Here is an 18,129-nt window from a genome sequence, read left to right as displayed (position 1 = left end):
ATTACAACGTGAGTGGGTGTTCATGTGCAATTTAGATGTTGGATTTTGGTATTTACCATAATTACGATAGCACATGAAGGCAGCATAAATCCCACAGCTCGGATTCAGCGCGAACAAACATGGCGGCGCCCATCACCCGGTATAGATTAACTAACCCGGTCATTATAAAAGTGTTTGAACTTTTAAATACATTTACTTGCACATATTTCGAAATCGGAATATCAGTTATTTCATAATATAGTGAGCATACTTGTGAATATTAATAATAAAAATGGAAAAACGAAATAAAAGCGATCCATGTGTCTTACAGTGCTATTGTGGCTGTGGTGTGTCACATGACGCGTCGCCATGGAAACATTCTAAAATAATGGTCGCCTAAAAAAACTCACTCTTTAAAGTTAGATAGAATATTTTAAACTCACCTGTGAAAAGGTTAATGCCCTGGCTGAGGGAAGGAGGTTCTCACCTAAGATTTGATGGTATCCCATCCCAGTTGTCCTGTCCCCTTAGCAAAAAAAAAAAAAAAAAAAAACACCCCACCCCCAATGCATAATGTTTCCACCTCCATGTTTGAAGGTGGGGATGGTGTTCTTTGGGTCATAGGCAGCATTCCTCCTCCTTGGTCCCTTGATTTTGGTCTCATTTGACCACACCACTTTTACCTAGTTCTCCTCTGAATCATTCAGATGTTCACCGGCAAACTTCAGACGGGCCTGTACATGTGCTTTCTTGAGCATGGCGTACTGTGTTACCAATTGTTTTCTTGGTGACTATGGTCCCAGCTGCCTTGAGATCATTGACAAGATCCTCCCGTGTAGTTCTGGGCTGATTCCTCAACGTTCTCAAGATCATTGAAACTCCACAAGGTGAGATCTTGCATTGAGCCCCAGACTGACAGTTATTTTGTGTTCCTTTCCTTTGCGAATTTCCTTACCAAGCTGCTTGGTGATGGTCTTGTAGCCCATTCCAGTCTTGTGTAAGTCTACAATCTTGTCCCTGACATCCTTGGACAGCACTTTGGTCTTGGCCATGGTGGAGAGTTTGGAATCTGATTGATTGATTGCTTCTGTTGACAGGTATCTTTTATACAGGTAACAAACTGAGATTAGGAGCACTACCTTTAAAAGAGTGATCCTAATCTCAGCTTGTTACCTGCATAAAAGACACCTAGGAGCTAGAAATCTTGCTGATTAATAGGGGTTTAAATACTTATTTCACTCATTAAAATGCAAATCAATTTATAACTTTTTTGAAATGTATTTTTCAGAATTTTTGTTGTTATTCTTTCTCTCACTGTTCAAATAAATCTACTATTAAAATTATATACTGATCATTTCTTTGTCAGTGGGCAAACATACAAAATCAACAGGGGATCAATTATTTTTTTTTTTTCCTCACCGTAGAGCATTTATTTACAGAAAATGACAACTGGTCAAAATAGCAAAACGTGCAGTGTTTTCAGACCTCATTATGCAAAGAAAACAAGTTCATATTCATTTTTAAACAACACAACACTAATGTGTTTTAACTTAGGAGGAGTTTAGAAATCAATATTTGGTGAAATAACCCTGATTTTCAATCACAGCTTTTATGTGTCTTGGCATGCTCTCTACCAGTCTTTCACATTGCTGTTGGGTGGCTTTATGCCACTTAAGGCACAACAGTTCAAGCATCTTGGCTTTGTTTGATGCTAGTGACCACCCATCTTCCTCTTGATCACATTCCGGTTTTCAGTGGAGTTCAGGTCTGGAGATTGGGCTGGCCATGACAGGGTCTTGATCTGGTGGTCCTCCATCCACACCTTGATTGACCTGGCTGTGTAGCATGGAGCATTGTCCTGCTGGAAAAAAAAAAAATCTTTCCTCAGAGTCGCGGAACATTTTCAGAGCAGAAGAAAGCATGTTTTCCTCCAGGACAACCATGTACATGGTTTGATTCATGCACCCTTCACAAAGATGTATGTTCCAGTCTTGCTTAAGCACCCCCAGATCATCACCGATCCTCCACTAAATTTCACAGTAGGTGCGAGACACTGTGGCATTTATGCCTCTCCAGGTCTGTCTAACCATTAGAAGCTGAAAACTAGACTTATCCGAGAAGGTCTTTTTCAAATCTCAGCCTGGCTCTTTGCTTCTCATTGATAAAGGGCTTTTTTCTAGCTTTGTCCTGCACAAACTGTCCTCGACATGCACTTCACCCCAGTTGCCATTTGCCATTCGTTTTGTAGGTCACTTGATGTCATCCTATGGTAACATTCGAGCAAGTTGGTGGTCATCCCAACCAGTAGAGAGTCATTTTCGCCCTCTGATGGTCTGTACCTTTGTTGTCCCCAATGTCTCCAGCTTGACCTTCTTATGAACCACTCTTTTAATTTTTTTAAAGATGGAAGCAACCTGCTGCTCACCAGTATAACCAGAATTGAACCCTTCTTTTTGTCACTCAAAACCTTACTTTTCAACTCTTTTGGCCTGGTTAATAGTTACTATGTAATTCCAGGTCACACACAGAAAGGAAATAAATAAAATAGAGAGAGAGAGATGTTGGTAAAGCGAGTCATCTCTTTATCTTTCCAGAACGTTCAGACACACGCACATGCGCAGTTGTCAGTCTGCTACTAAACTACTGTAAATGCTCAAGTTGCCATTACAACATCATATGTCATTAACTGTGAGAACACTTTATAGTACAGTTAGTGAAAGTATTACAATACCAGGGAGGAAGATCAGGGTTTTGATGTTTGCCTGCCATTCTCGCTCGGTCTGCTCAGCGTACGTGGACGGCGCTTCACAGTGCAGATGGATAATGACCCAGAGCATACTGCAAAAGCAACCAAAGAGTTATTTTAAGGGAAAGAAGTGGAATGTTATGCAATGGCCAAGTCAATCACCTGACCTGAATCCGATTGAGCATGCATTTCACTTGCTGAAGACAAAACTGAAGGGAAAATGCCCCAAGAACAAGCAGGAAGTGATGACAGTTGCAGTAGAGGCCTGGCAGAGCATCACCAGGGATGAAACCCAGCGTCTGGTGATGTCTATGCGTTCCAGACTTCAGGCGGTAATTGACTGCAAAGTATTTGCAACCAAGTATTAAAAAAGTGAAAGTTTGATTTATGATTATTATTCCGTCCCATTACTTTTGGTCCCTTAACAAGTGGGAGGCACAAATGCAAACTGTTGTAATTCCTACTGTAGAAGATTCTCATTGACCTTCATTCAATATAATATATAAAATAATGCCTATGTACAAGAGAAAACTATTCCACTATTATTTACTAGTATTCCTCTGAGTGTGTGTAGAGAGTATGTACTGAGGAGTGCAGTGAGTAAACTATTTAAAGCATGAAAAACACATAGCCATGTAAAGAACCTGTTCAGAAGTTAGGAATACATGACAGCTATTGATCAACCTTCAGGAACTGCTCTGTCCTGAAACCCATATATGGTAAAAAAAAATGTCTGGTCCTAAAATACAATGATGTATAGATGGTATACTGTGCGCAGTTTTAGGAGTATATATATATGTGACCCTGGACCACAAAACCAGTCTTAAGTCGCTGGGGTATATTTGTAGCAATAGCCAAAAATACATTGCATGGGTCAAAATTTTTGATTTTTCTTTTATGCCAAAAATCATTAAGAAATTAAGTAAAGTTCATGTTCCATGAAGATTTTTTTATAAAATTCCTACTGTAAACATATCAAAATGTAATTTTTGATTTGTAATATGCATTGTTAAGAACCTAATTTGGACAACTTTAAAGGTGATTTTCTCAGTCTTTTTGATTTTTTTGCATCCTCAGATTTCTGATTTCAAATAGATGTATCTCAGCCAAATATTGTCCTATCCTAACAAACCACACATCAATAGAAAGCTTATTTATTGAGCTTTCATATGATGTATAAATCTCAGTTTTGTCAAATTTAACCTTATGACTGGTTTTGTGGTCCAGGGTCACATATGAGTACCAAACACATGTTCAGGAGTTGCCTTTGCAAACGTAACTCGGCTTTGTTGCTTGTTCAATAAAGTCTTACTGGCTTCAAAACCTCTTCAGAGCTTTTATTTTGAGGAAAGAAAAATTCTTCTACACTACACCGTTCAACTGATTTGGATGTAAATACTGACAGTCTGCAGTTAAAGCACATCTTGTTCATTTCATTTCAAATTGTGGTGGTGTATAGAACCAGAAATGTTAGAACTGTGTTGATGTCCCAATATTTATGGACCTGACTGTATGTTGACTGGCAGGTACGACAGCCTATTGTAATGTTTGGACCGAACATTTTGATTGGACGAACATTTCCTGGTCCTACGCCTTCCACAGAATATATAAATACATTTAGACCACTTAACTTACTGATTGCTATCGGGATGTGCAGAGACTTTCAATCAGCATAACAAAGAATGTTTCTGAAGACAATCACCTATTGCACCTTTAATATTTGCATTGTGATGTAATCTTCTTTTAAAAGCAGTAAAGTACTCGAGGCATGCTGTAATGGGAATACAGTATTGTGAATATATTACTATACGTACTAAAAAACTGTTTTATGTAAACATTTTCCACCCTCTCTTTGACCCTTCAACATTTTTCACACTGCACCACAAAGCTGCATATAAGCAGTGTGTATTCATTTCTGTGTCCAAATGAACAGGTTATTCACACTGCCCACGTGAACAGAGTGGTGCCGAGTAGCAGGAGCGTAGGTCCAAGTAGTTTCGGCTATGAGCATATTGTTGCCTTGCATAGCATGCTGAACAAATCAGCATCATGCTAGAAGAACCTTTCGTCTTTTGCAATGAAGAATCACATATAATGCCGGATTATAGTATTTATAGCAGTTTATAGCTACAGTCTGGAGTTTGAGTATTTTTCCATGTACACTGATACAAAGACGATTTGCCATCAGGATGTAAATGCATTGAATATTGGAATCAAATAATTTTAGAACAAGCCTTTTTTTTAAGGTTCAGTTTCAGTATACTAGAGTTTTGAAAGTAAGATTTTATTGGCTGCTGTCAACTGTTTAGATATCATCGTTTGACACTTTTTTTAAAGGTATATTTGCCCAAAAATGAAAATCCTGTCATTAATTACTCACCCTCCTGTCGTTCCAAACCTGTAGGTTTTTTAAATAAAACAATTAAGATATCTTTGATGAAATCAGAGTTTTCTGATTCTGAATAGACAACAACTGACATGTTCAAGGCCCAGAAAGGTAGTAAGGACATCATTAAAATAGTCCATGTGACATCAGGGGTTCAACCATACTTTTATGAAGCTACGAGAATATTTTTTGTGCACAAAGAAAACAAAAATAATGACTTTATTCAACGATTTTTTTCTCTTCCATGTCAGTCTTCGATGCACACATATTTTTTTCCTATAAAAAGAAAAAGATACAGTACAGTTTATCAGTAGTATTTTGTCAGTGTAGAACTGAAAATGGGAGTGTGAGAATGTTGAACACAAAATGTGGGCTGCAGTTATAGAAATCTGTGGCACAGAATTGGATTGTTCCCAGTGGGAAGCATGACAAGAGAAAAGAGAGAAGAAGAAGGGTGTGAAAGTGTGTATGTTTTTGTTGTTATGTGTGTGTGTGTGTGTGTGTGTGTGTGTGTGTGTGTGTGCAAAGGAGAGGATGAAGAAGGGCAGAAAAAGCATAAGTTGTTGTGATTATGCAATAGAGTTGCATGTTGGTTTGCTGCGACCTTCAGCATAAAGCCATGTGTTTTTTTTTCTTAGACAAGACAAAGATGCAAGAGCTAGAGGGAAGGACAGCAGAAGGACATGACAACTTACATAAGCCACACACTTACACTGAATTCAGTCTGACCGGAGTGAACTGATCTCCCAAATGCAATCTCAGTCGCATTCAGCTCGTAATGCCATGCATTTTGAGGGTGAGGGCACAGCAGATATGTTAGCATACTCCATCTGGATGTCTGGAGGTTGCCATGCTGCTGTAGCCCTGGAGATGCAACCATGTGGTCTTTAGAGACCTCACTGCCATCCCCAGCACTGACCACCCATGTATTAGCACACAGTAATGCTAATAAATCAGGTCTAAATGCATAGATGAATGAGGTGAATGCCAAGTTGTACAAATGCTAAAAAGAAGGGCTTGCTCTTAAAATAAGTTATTACAAACTGAATGAATTACATATTTGCTTCTACACTTCAGTTTGTTTGTGGTAAATATACACTACCATTTAAAAGTTGGTGGGGTTGATACACATTTTTAATGTTTTAGTAAAATTTCTCTTGTGCTAACCAAGGCTGCATTTATTTGATCCAAAATACATTAAACACATTAATATTGTGAAATAGTTTCACAAAATATTTTTGATGAACATAAAGTTCAAAAGAACATCTTATTTGAAATGGAAAAAATTAGTAACATTAATCATCATTAATCAATCAATTTCGGGCAACTTAAACATATTAATTTATATATCTATTAATTTATTGAATCTTACTGACCCCAAACTTTTTAAGGATTGTGTCATTTTCTAAATATGTATTGAATGTGCATTTAATGACTGCTTGACTGACGGCACTACTTAATTTCTGTATTTCATTGCTTAATTAATTGTGAGGTTTGTGAACTGATAATAATTAATTGTGTCTGTTACACAACCAGGTTTCTAACAGCACATTTCTAAAGCGTCACAAGAGCACTGAGCTATTTTCACAGCAGTGTATTGCTGTATTCAAAGCTTGATAACATCAAAGCTTGATAACAACAGACCAATATTTAGCACCTGATTGTTTGCCAAATATGTGCTTCACAGCACAGGTGATATTTATGGAAGCCCTTTCTGCCGCTGAATAAAAGAAAAAAAGGTGATTGCTACTTTTTATCTCACAATTCTTACTTTTTTCTCACAATTTTAAGTTTACATCTCATTTACTTTATTTTTCCAGAATTGTGTAATATAAACCCACAATTGTGAGTTATGAAGTCAGAATTTGCGAGATATAAACACAACTCAAATTTTTGCAACAGTTGCGAGGTAAGTCAAAATTGTATATATATATATGGTCATTATAAACTCACAGTTCTGAGAACATATCAGTCTTTTTTCCTCTAAGAATTGGACTTTATAATTCACAGATGTTTACAGTGGGTACGGAAAGTATTCAGACCCCATTAAATGTTTCACTCTTTTTTATATTGCAGCCATTTGCTGAAATCATTTAAGTTCTTTTTTTCCTCATTAATGTACACACAGCACCCCATATTGACAGAAAAACACAGAATTGTTGACATTTTTGCAGATTTATTAAAAAAGAAAAACTGAAATATCACATGGTCCTAAGTATTCAGACCCTTTGCTGTGACACTCATATATTTAACTCAGGAGCTGTCCCTTTCTTCTGATCATCCTTGAGATGGTTCTACACCTTCATTTGAGTCCAGCTGTGTTTGATTATACTGATTGGACTTGATTAGGAAAGACCTTACACAGCTCACAGTGCATGTCAGAGTAAATGAGAATCATGAGGTCAAAGGAACTGCCTGAAGAGCTCAGTGACAGAATTGTGGCAAGGCACAGATCTGGCCAAGGTTACAAAAAAATTCAACTGCACTTAATGTTCCTAAGAGTACAGTGGCCTCCATAATCCTTAACGGGAAGACGTTTGGGATGACCAGAACCCTTCCTAGAGCTGGCCGTCTGGCCAAACTGAGCTATCGGGGGAGAAGAGCCTTGGTGAGAGAGGTAAAGAAGAACCCAAAGATCACTGTGGCTGAGCTCCAGAGATGCAGTCGGGAGATGGGAGAAAGTTGTAGAAAGTCAACCATCACTGCAGCCCTCCACCAGTTGGGGCTTTATGGCAGAGTGGCCCGACGGAAGCCTCTCCTCAGTGCAAGACACATGAAAGCCTGCATGGAGTTTGCTAAAAAACACCTGAAGGACTCCAAGATGGTGAGAAATAAGATTCTCTGGTCTGATGAGACCAAGATTTTTTGGCCTTAATTCTAAATGGTATGTGTGGAGAAAACCAGGCACTGCTCATCACCTGTCCAATACAGTCCCAACAGTGAAGCATGGTGGTGGCAGCATCATGCTGTGGGGGTGTTTTTCAGCTGCAGGGACAGGACGACTGGTTGCAATCGAGGGAAAGATGAATGCAGCCAAGTACAGGGATATCCTGGACGAAAACCTTCTCCAGAGTGCTCAGGACCTCAGACTGGTCCAAAGGTTTACCTTCCAACAAGACAATGACCGTAAGCACACAGCTAAAATAACGAAGGAGTGGCTTCACAACAACTCCGTGACTGTTCTTGAATGGCCCAGCCAGAGCCCTGACTTAAACCCAATTGAGCATCTCTGGAGAGACCTAAAAATGGCTGTCCACCAACGTTTGCCATCCAACCTGACAGAACTGGAGAGGATCTGCAAGGAGGAATGGTAGAGGATCCCCAAATCCAGGTGTGAAAAACTTGTTGCATCTTTCCCAAAAAGACTCATGGCTGTGTTAGATTAAAAGGGTGCTTCTACTAAATACCGAGCAAAGGGTCTGAATACTTAGGACCATGTGATATTTCAGTTTTTCTTTTTTAATAAATCTGCAAAAATGTCAACAATTCTGTGTTTTTCTGTCAATATGGGGTGCTGTGTGTACATTAATGAGGAAAAAAATGAACTTAAATGATTTCAGCATATGGCTGCAATATAACAAAGAGTGAAACATTTAAGGGGGTCTGAATACTTTCCGTACCCACTGTATATCTCACAATTCTGAGAAAAAAGTCAGAATTGCAAGAATCAAAATTGCAAGAAAGGCTAAACTTGTATTTGTGAGAGAAAAGTCAGAATTGCGAGATGCAAACTTGCATTGCAAGAGTAAAGTTAGAATTAGAGTTTTAACCCATAATTCTAACTTTTTTCTCGCAAATGCGAGGTTGTATCGCACAATTCTGAGAAAAAAGTCACAATTGCAAGAAAAGAGTCAGAATTGCGAGATACAAAGTTGCATTTGCGAGAAAAAAGTTAGAATTACAGGTTTTTATCTCACAATTTTGACTTTTTTCTTAGAATTCTGAGATATAAACTTGCACTTGTGAATTATGAAGTTTATATCTCACAATTCTGAGAAAAAAGTCAGAATTGTGCGTATCACGCAATTGTGAGAAAAAAAGTAAAAATTGCAAGATATAAACTTCTGACTTTTTTCTTAGAATTGTGTGTTATCTTGCAATTCTGACTTAATTTCTTGCAATTGTGAGAAAAAAAAGAATCACGAGATAAAAACCTAATTTCTAAAAAAATTTAACTTTTTTTTCTTGCAAATGCGAGTTTGTCAATTCAGTTTAACAAGTCAGAATTGCAAGAAAAAATTCTGAATTGCGAGATACAAAATGTTAGAATTACAGGGTTTTATCTCGCAATTCTGACTTTGTTTGTTGCAATTGTGAGATATAAACTTTATAACTTGCAATTGCAAGTTTATATCTCACAATTCTGAGAAAAAAAGATATAAGATCACAATTCTGACTTTTTTCTCAGAATTGCATGATATAAACCAGAAATTGTGAGTTATAAAGTCAGAAGTTGCGAGATATAAACACAATTCTTTTTTTTTTTTTCAGGATTGTGAGATATGAATTTGCAACAATTGCAACAGAATTGCGAGATATATTAAGATACAAACTAGCAATTCTGACTTTTTTCAGAATTATGAGATATAAAGTTGCAATTGTGAGTTATAATGGTGGGATATAAAATTGCAACAGTTGTGAGTTATTAAGTCAGAATTGTGAGATATAAACTCACAGTTCTGAGAACATAACAGTGTTTTTTCCTCTCAGAATTGGACATTATAACCCGCAGTTGCAATTATTATCTCACAATTAAAATGCAAGAAAAAAGTCAGAATTGTGAGATATAGTCTAAACTCGCATTTGCAGGAATTGCAATTGTGAGTTTATATCTCGCAATTCTGACTTTATAACTTGCAATTGTGAAAAAAAAAAAAACAGAATTGCAAGTTTGTGTAACACAAATCTAAGAAAAGTGAGTGCAAATTAAATATTAAAAAAAACTTTTCAACACGTTTTTGTACTTTATATGTTATACGTTTTAAACCCAAATTACACATTATCTTGAAAAGTAATCAGGTACTTTATAGATGTTCAAATCTATTCATTAAATATTCGTAATTGCTATCACTACTGACTGAAGTTCAAAAAAGCAAACTGTCAAGTACAGTAAGTGACAGCACACTTTTTAGTTACTTTCTCTATTGCTCTTGCCTGCCTGCTTGTGTGAGAAAGCATGTGATGGTAAAAGTGAAAAACTGCTGATGACGAGGAGGTCTTTTGATTGACTGAGATTATTTTGTGTTGAGTCTTTCCGGTATTTTGAACAGCCCGTGGCCTATTTTGGTATCAGTAAGGTGTGATGTTTTGCTCAATCATTCCAGTCAGGCAGAAACACAGCAAAACAGCCCTTGATTACCATGCATTTTTATGTACCTACAGTAATTGTGCAAATCAATTTTTAAAAGATATACAATTGAACATTATTATTATTTACATCGGCAGCTTATTACATCACATTGAACACTTCCTGATGTTTCCTTTAACCTCAGAATAAATATGGATACAGTTGAAGCACTGTGCTGGCCCCACAGATACATTGATTTGATTTCTGTCTTGTTTATCTCCAGGAAAGGCATCAAGCCCACAGAGTGTTAATATCATCATCTGTCCCAATAGGCCTTATTGAATCTGTCTGTATGTCTGTAGCCTATGTGTGTGAGCGTGTGTGGCTTATTTTGGCTTCTCTCTGGTCCTAATGGAAAGGGTGAAAGAAGTCAGAGAGGAGCTAATGGCTGGAGTTGGGTTTCTCGCGAGCTGACGTGAAAGTCTTCCACCCCGCGTATTTAAAAATTCAAACGGGTCAGGATTAAAATTTAAACACCGCAGACTTGAGAATCTAATCCACTGAGGGATGAAAGTCTGGGGAGCGTTCCTGATCTGCGGTCCTCTGAGAGGTAGGTGTGCGAGTGTGATTGTGTGTCTCAGAACAGGGTTATTATTTAGAAACTGACATAATCCCACACCAGCATGATCTCTCTGTGTGGGAAAGAAGAAAATGTCTCCTTTGTGTATTATGTAACACTTGCTACTGTAAATTATTGAAAGTGCTTAAAAAACTGACCATCCGTCTCCTCTTTGTCTCCTGTTTTCCCTTCTCTTGCCTGTTGAACCTCCACACAGTGAGCTCAAACCAGAGCAGTCATGCTCATGAGTACCCAGACTGCCAAGAAGGGGGTAATGAAGCCAGCCTGCTGGTGTCCCCTCTGGTGGTGGCTGGCATCGTCATCGGCCTGGTGCTCTTCCTCTCCTGCGTCACCATCATTGTGGGCAGTCTGCGCAAAGACAGCCGTCTACGCAACCCCCACCTGCGTGCCAGCTACGGTCAGTGGCCTAACTTCATGGCCTCCACAATAAACGTGTTTGTTTGTAGTTTCTGTGTGGCAGAATAACATACATAACGTACTTTTTTCGAAAAGATGAGATGAATCAGCCCCAGTTATTGTATAGCTCTACTGCTTATATCAGGTAGCCTTGTCCAGTAGTTAGTGATTCGGTCAGCTTGACCTTTTCTCTACTATTTGGCACTGACTGTATTATAAACTGCAAAATTATGAAGGTTTAGGTTTACTTTGAACTTTGCATGTCCTAGCAGAGTAACTCCTGGTCTATTTTATCACAAATCATGGTCTGTTCCACTGTGTTTTATAATGTTAAACCTTTTTTGTTTAGTTCTATCTTACTTTCAAATAAATGTCACTTTCTTTTTTTACTTTATGCAGTGACATTTATACATTTTTTAATAATATCATGATATTGTGTCATGAAAAATAAAAAATTTGCTTTTAGATTCAGTTCATTGTACTGTGAAACACTGCATTTTTGTTTTTATCCTTTATCATTTCAGTATGATCTTTACAGATTATGAGGCGCATATATTTGTTCCTTTACCATGATGTACAGTTGAGGTCAAAAGTTTACATACACCTTGCAGAATCTGCAAAATGTAAATTATTTTACCAAAATAAAAGTGATTATACAAAATGCATGTTATTTTTTATTTAGTACTGACCTGAATTAGATATTTCACATAAAAGATGTTTACATATAGTCCTCAAGAGAAAATAATAGTTAAATAGTTAAACAACTGTGTTGTTACCTGAATGATCCACAGCTGTTTTTTTTTTTTTTTTGTTTAGTGATAGTTGTTGAGTCCCTTGTTTGTCCTGAACAGTTAAACTGCCCTCTGGTCTGGTCTTCGTTCAGGTCCCACAAATTTTTTGGTTTTTCTAGCATTTTTATGAATTTTTTTAACCCTTTGCTGGAAAGGGTTTAAATACACAAAAATACTGAAAAAGCAAAGAATTTGTGGGACCTGAAGGATTTTACTGAAGAACAGCAGGCAGTTTAACTGTTCAGGATAAACAACGAACTCATGAACAACTATCACTGAACAAAAAACACAGCTGTGGATTATTCGGGTAACAACACAGTATTAGGAATCAAGTGTATGTAAACTTTTGAATGGCGTAGTTTTTCAACTATTCAACTATTACTTTCTCTATATGTAAACATGAAATATTGTATTCAGGTCAGTACTAGATAAAAAATAACATGAATTTTGCATGATCCCTTATTTTTTTGGTAAAATTAACATTTTGCAGATTATGGAAGGTGTATGTAAACTTTTTACGTCAACTGTATTTACATGTAGTGGCCATTAAAGGAATAGTTCATCCAAAAATGAAAATTACCCCATGATTTAATCACCATCAAGCTATTCTAGACATTCTTCTTTCAGACAAATACAATTGGAGTTATATTAAAAATGTCCTGGCTCTTCCAAGCTTTTTAATGGCAGTGAATGGCGGTCGAGATTCAGTAGTCCAATACAAGTTCACTAGTGCATCCATCCAGCATAAAAGGTTCTCCACTCTGCTCCGGGGTATTAATAAAGCCCTTCTGAAGTGAATCAATGCATTTGTGTGAGAAAAATATTCATAATTAAAACATTATAAGCCATAATCTCTAGTTTACGCTAACTGCAAGTTTCTGAGAGAGGACGTAGGTGTAGCATAAGCTTCGGTGAGAATATACTAGTCTTGCGAGAACCAAGTTTTGTTAATAGGAGCAACGGAAGCAATTTTTTCTTTTGTTTAGCAAAGGAAAACCAGTCTTATCTTAGCTTATATCAAAATCCTCCAACATTTTTCTTTACAAATCCTCATCACAAACACCTAGGATGGCTTGAAGGTAAGTAAATCATTGGCTAATTTGTATTTTTTGGGTGAACTATTCCTTTAAGAAAACATAATGGTTTTATGTCATAATCACATTTTAATACACATTTTATTGCCAGTGTAAGCACAATGCTTTAAAGAGAGAGTTCACACAAAATAAAGTAATTCTGTCGTAATTTCCTCATGAACATTCCAAACCCGTAAGTGTTCATATTTGAAACACAAATGACAGATATTTGTATTTTAAATCTGAGATTCCTGTCCCTCTGTTGATACTCACCCCAAAATTTTGAAGGTTCAAACATCCATAGTGGTTTAAGCCTTCTAAAGAGACACTAAAGAGATTACTTTATGATGAACAGATTGAATTAATGATCAACGCATATTCATAGAGCTCATCAGATATGGTATACGGAAGATAAAACATCTGTGTGTCAAGTGTGTTTTCTGTGTGTTTTCATGTGTCAAGCAAGCAAATGGATTTTCAATGGATGGACCAAAACATCTCAGATATCATTACAAATATATATTTTCTTCATATAATTTGTGTTGTGAAGAAACAAAAATCTTAAAGGGTTTACAAGACATGAGTAAATGATCACAGAATTTAAATTTTTGGATGTACTATCCCATTTATGAACATGACAATAATTGTTTGAAAATAAATAAAGCAATATGCAGTGTATCAATGTCCCACTCTCAATATGTAACATTCTCAAACAGAAATCATCATGTTTTGTTGCTGTTTCTACAGCTCCAGATGGCCTCTCATATGGTGGCTCCATTGGAGAGCTGAGGTCCACTTGTGTTGAGGACTTTCCCCCAGCATTTGACTTTGACTCGTATGTGGAGACGCTGTCTCAGGTCAACGTCATGTACCCAGACTCCCCACCTCAGTAAGTCACATTTTACCTCTGGATGGAGTCTATGTGAATATATATTGTACGTACAGTGGAGGGTAGAGGAGGGAACGTGTGCATGTGTAATCGGTAATGAGATCACTTTATCGCCTGTGACAGAGAAGGCACACTGGCTCTTTAATGGATTCCTTTCCGTCGTCCTTTTCACAGTCTTTAAAGGCCTCAGCGTAGCATGAGCTGATAACCACGTTAAAAGCCATTTAGAGATGCTAAAGATAGAAACAGTCCATAATAATTTGCCATATTTCAACTATTTTTACTCTTTCGCTCTCAACTTGACTTCACGTGTAACTTGCACCCATCTTATCAGATGCAGACATTTAGTCTTGAAGGATCTGTTTGAAAATAAGAAAACCTGTTCTAGCAGATTCACTTTTATATACATTTGAGTGGAACTCTCATTTTTTGTATTGCTTGAAAATTGAAGAGAGAAGGAGTTTGCAGAGAACCAGATGGATAGTATTCACTCTTCCTCAGCTCTCAGTCCTTTTCTCCTTTTTCTGTTCAGAGGGTTTCACCTTTCGCAGTCCTCCCTCATCCTGTTAGGAAGGTTGGACACCTTCAGCTTTTCAGCTCTCCTAACAAGCAGGGTTTGCTGATAAATGCCATGGCTATGCACTGAGAAAGGCTTGGTGTGTTTGATCTAAATGGCAGCTTGTCTAATTGGCATCTTCAAAGAATCTGTCAGTTCTCTTCCTTGCCATTTAGCCTGCCTGCCTTCACACAGCGACCCATAAAATACTCCTTAGGTAGGGGAGCCCATCACAGGGGGATGGCTCAGAGTGAGAAAGGTTTATTGTTTACCAGATCTCATTCCAACACAATGATTATACGGGGGAAGTCAAAATCAGATCCCAACATTTTGGCAAGTAGCGCCAATGTACAATGGCCATTGCTGTTTTTAGCATTTAATATAAGTGCGCCACAAAAGCAGTTTGATTTTGTAAAGGAACCTCAGAACCTTGTAATACATTACAAAATCAATGGCAAATCATTAGCTGAGGTGATACGTTTCAAAATGATTATGACCTCAGGGGTGTCTATACATACTGGAGTCATTATAGCGATACTCTGTATCATATAACTATAGTCTATCCATTCGGGATCTAAATTATATCATATTATTTTAAGTGAACTCCAAAACCTTATTTTACCAAAATAAGAGAGATCATACAAAATGTATGTTATTGTTTATTTAGTACTGACTTAAATCAGATATTTCACATAAAAGATGTTTGCATGTAGTCCACCATAGAAAATAATAGTTGAATTTATAAAAATGACCCCATTCAAAAGTTTACATCCCCTTGATTCTTAATACTGTGAGTTTTTCCATTAGTCCCTTGTCTTCGACCTTGTTGAGTCTATGGTTTTCCAGCATTTGTGAGTATTTGAACCCTTTCTAACAATGACTGTATGATTTTGAGATCCATCTACTCACACTAAGAACAACTGAGGGACTCATATGCAACTATTACAGAAGGTTAAAACACTCACTGATGCTTCAGAAAGAACCAAGATGCATTAAAAGCATTTTAGAATTTAGAATTTGACGATCAGGCTAAATTTAAGTTATTTTGTCTCCTGGTAAACATGTGAGTATCTTCTGTATCTTCTGAGAAAATATGAGATTTCGGCAAAATAAGAAAAATGTGCACATCTCCATACTGTGCACTACTCCATACTCCATTCAAAAGTTTTCACCCCCCCAGCTCTTAATGCATGATTTTTCCTTCTGAAGCATCAGTGAGCATTTGACCCTTCTGTAATAGTTGCATATGAGTCCTTCAGATGTCCTCAGTGTGAAAAGATGGATCTCAAAATCATACAGTCATTGTTGGAAAGGGTTCAAATACACCAAAATGCTGGAAAAAAATGAATTTGTGTGTCCTGAAGGATTTTTCTGAACTGTTCAGGACAAACAAGGGAGTCATAAACAACTATCGCTAAAAAAATAAAAAAAATAAAAAAAAAACACAGCTGTGGATCATTCAGGTAAGAACACAGTATTAAAAATCAAGGGGATGTAAACTATTGATCAGGGTTATTTTTAGTTCATCTATTATTTAATCTTGTTGACTATATGTAAACGTCTGTTAAGTTAAATATCTTATTCAGGTCAGTACTAAATAAACAATAACATGCTTTTTGCATGATCCCTCTTATTTTGGTAAAATAATGAACATATTTGCAGATTCTGAAGACGAGGGTGTAAACTTTGGACCTCTTTGGAACTTCTTAACAGTGTATAATCTGAAATCATTATGATCATATTAGGAACATTCTAAAACTATGAGGTCATAATGATTTTGGAATCTATAGCTTCTGAAGCAACAACGTATTTTCTTAAAGCAATCAATGATATTAGAACTCAAATACTCTTATGAGGTCACTGTGATTGAGGAATGTATTGAATGAACCCTCACCGTTAGCCTACTCAACCAAATACTCAACCAGTATTAAAATATTCTGTTGACTTGCATTAAATATGTATAAGTATGTCAAGTACATGGTATTTCATTAATGTTTTTGTTCTTTCTAAATACGTGAACAAAAAGGAACCTTTGTGCCACATTAGGAAAGAAAAAAATACAGGTGTCTGTCAACTGACCTACAAAACACTTGGAGCAAGAGACTCCAAGATAAGAAATGAATAAAATTGTTCGCTCATGACAGCACACACTGCAAACTGACAGTGTTCACTAGATGGGAAATCAAAAAATGTGCACTGTTACACCCTTTGGCCAAACCAAACCTTTTCTTTTGAGTTCAGGTTTTCTGGAAAGTGCAATGTGAAAATGTTTGTCACATTTATTTCCACACTTGAATGAAAATAATGATTGCTTACTCAAATGTAAGGTCTACCTTTCAGTTTTTATACTGCATATCTCATATGAGCTACAGATCAGATTAGCCTATTTTGACTACGTTTGTCTTGAAATATCTGAGCAAATTTAAAGGTGATCTGATATTACATCCAAATTTTTATGAGTGGTACCACAGTGAAGGCTTAGCTTATGAATATTAGGTTATGTGACTGAACAGTCCAGGAAAATTCCTGGCAATGTTAGCATGAGCTGATTAATATTCATGAGTTTCACGTCACAACCCGGCCATCTTGCACTTTTATCCCCCTTTAAATTTTAAACACTGCCCAGATGAATATTATTAAATGGATTGTGTGTAAATGTTTCCCTGCTCTAAATAAAAACTGTTGCGTGCTGCTGTCAAAGATGTTGACTTGAAACTTGACTGAAGTCAAGGTTGACTTGTGACTTCATGCAGAACAATCACTTCTGATTGACTTGCTCTTAAAGTGACTCTGTCTAGATAAGTTATTTATGATTCCTGCAGTTGTTCATTCTTATTACTGAAGTGCTTCTTTGGTTGCATAACAGATGTCTAAATTGTTAAGTGTGTGTGTTTGTGTGTTAAATATCAGAGAGGAAAGGTTTAGTTAGGGTCATGCTTGCGCTTAACTTGCCTGCCCTTCATGGCTTGTTTCACAGAGTGCCAATGTTATTTACATCTCTATGACAGTTCCATTACGCTGGCAGAGCCCTCTGGTGAAGCTCTGTGAAGGGGCTTTTGAACAGGGTGAAATTACCTCTCCCCGGGAGCAAGAGCTACCTGAAAGAGCATGGCCTCCTCCTATTAAAAAGCAAATTATGACTGATATAGAATATTAGTGCTGGCATGGAGGCCTATTAAGAATTACTGAATGGTGTGTAATTCTGTTTGGGAGAGATATCCGACCCTCAGTCCAGATACTCAATTTAATTAGAGACCGGCAGTCCATACCCTGACACCTCTGTGAGAGGATGTGGTAAGATGATGGAAGATTACTACTACATGCTCTTGACCACATTTTGTTCTACAGTGAAAAGTCTGCATCCAGTGCAGCATTTTTGGACCCCC

At 37.1% G+C, this 18,129-nt stretch overlaps 1 protein-coding gene across 1 annotated transcript in view; it reads left to right on the top strand.

Moving 5' to 3' along the window:
• Positions 1-18,129, top strand: part of bean1 (brain expressed, associated with NEDD4, 1) — a 59,728-nt gene that overhangs the window by 24,878 nt on the left and 16,721 nt on the right. Inside the window, exons 2-3 of the mRNA XM_073835855.1 lie at positions 11,235-11,435; positions 14,046-14,187. Of these exons, the coding sequence (XP_073691956.1) occupies positions 11,235-11,435; positions 14,046-14,187 (343 nt within the window). The remainder of the gene's footprint in view (positions 1-11,234; positions 11,436-14,045; positions 14,188-18,129) is intronic.

Source organism: Garra rufa, chromosome 3 (assembly GCF_049309525.1).
Source record: "Garra rufa chromosome 3, GarRuf1.0, whole genome shotgun sequence".
Taxonomy (NCBI): domain Eukaryota; kingdom Metazoa; phylum Chordata; class Actinopteri; order Cypriniformes; family Cyprinidae; genus Garra; species Garra rufa.
This window is presented reverse-complemented; position numbering and strand designations above follow the sequence as displayed.